This window comes from Orycteropus afer, unplaced genomic scaffold, assembly GCF_000298275.1.
Source record: "Orycteropus afer afer isolate SDZICR_OR568_19922 unplaced genomic scaffold, OryAfe1.0 scaffold00858, whole genome shotgun sequence".
Classification (NCBI taxonomy): Eukaryota; Metazoa; Chordata; class Mammalia; order Tubulidentata; family Orycteropodidae; genus Orycteropus; species Orycteropus afer.
Window position 1 is genome coordinate 253,610 of NW_006922445.1, and position 623 is coordinate 254,232.

The 623-nt window shown below is 66.0% G+C and overlaps 1 protein-coding gene across 1 annotated transcript in view; it reads left to right on the forward strand.

The window, feature by feature from the left end:
• The first annotated feature begins 344 nt into the window (after positions 1-344).
• NID1 (nidogen 1) overlaps positions 345-623 on the forward strand; it is a 225,261-nt gene continuing 224,982 nt past the window's right edge. The window contains exon 1 of the mRNA XM_007958156.1: positions 345-569. Within this exon, the coding sequence (XP_007956347.1) occupies positions 345-569 (225 nt within the window). The remainder of the gene's footprint in view (positions 570-623) is intronic.

Sequence of the window (623 nt, forward strand, 5' to 3'; positions counted from 1 at the left end):
AGGGGCCTCTTAGTGGGAGACGAGTTACTTTTAGGAATCAAGGAAAAGAGCGCTCAATTCCCCGCGGGGTGCTAGGGCACTGTTGCCACAGCTGGGGAACTCGGTATCGCCCCTCGCCCTGCCCCTCGCAGCCATTGGGCCGCCTCCGCGCCTTGCCCTCGAGATGGGGCGGGGCCCACCCTCCTCTATCTCCCCTTGGTCCCTTCCTCTATTTCCCGGGGTGGAAACGTTCGGGCGCCAGGGAGGCGTGGAGAGGCTGCGAAGGGGCCTCCGGTTACATCTCCGCCCTTCCTCTGCCTCCTGGCCGCCCAGTCGCTGGATTTGCCCGACATCAGTTAGGGAACATGTTGACCGCGAGCAGCAGGATCTGGGCTGTGTGGACTCGGGCGCTGCTGCTGCAGCTGCTGGTGGCGGGGCCCGGACACTGCCTGAGCCGCCAGGAGCTCTTCCCTTTCGGCCCTGGGCAGGGGGACCAGGAGCTGGAGGCCGGCGACGACCGCGTCTCCCCCGCCCTGGAGCTGAGCGGAAGGCTTCGCTTCTATGACAAATCCGACATCTACGCAGTCTACGTGAGTTCGCCCCGGGTGGAGGTGGGCGCCATCTGAAGGGAGGGCTTGGCGGGG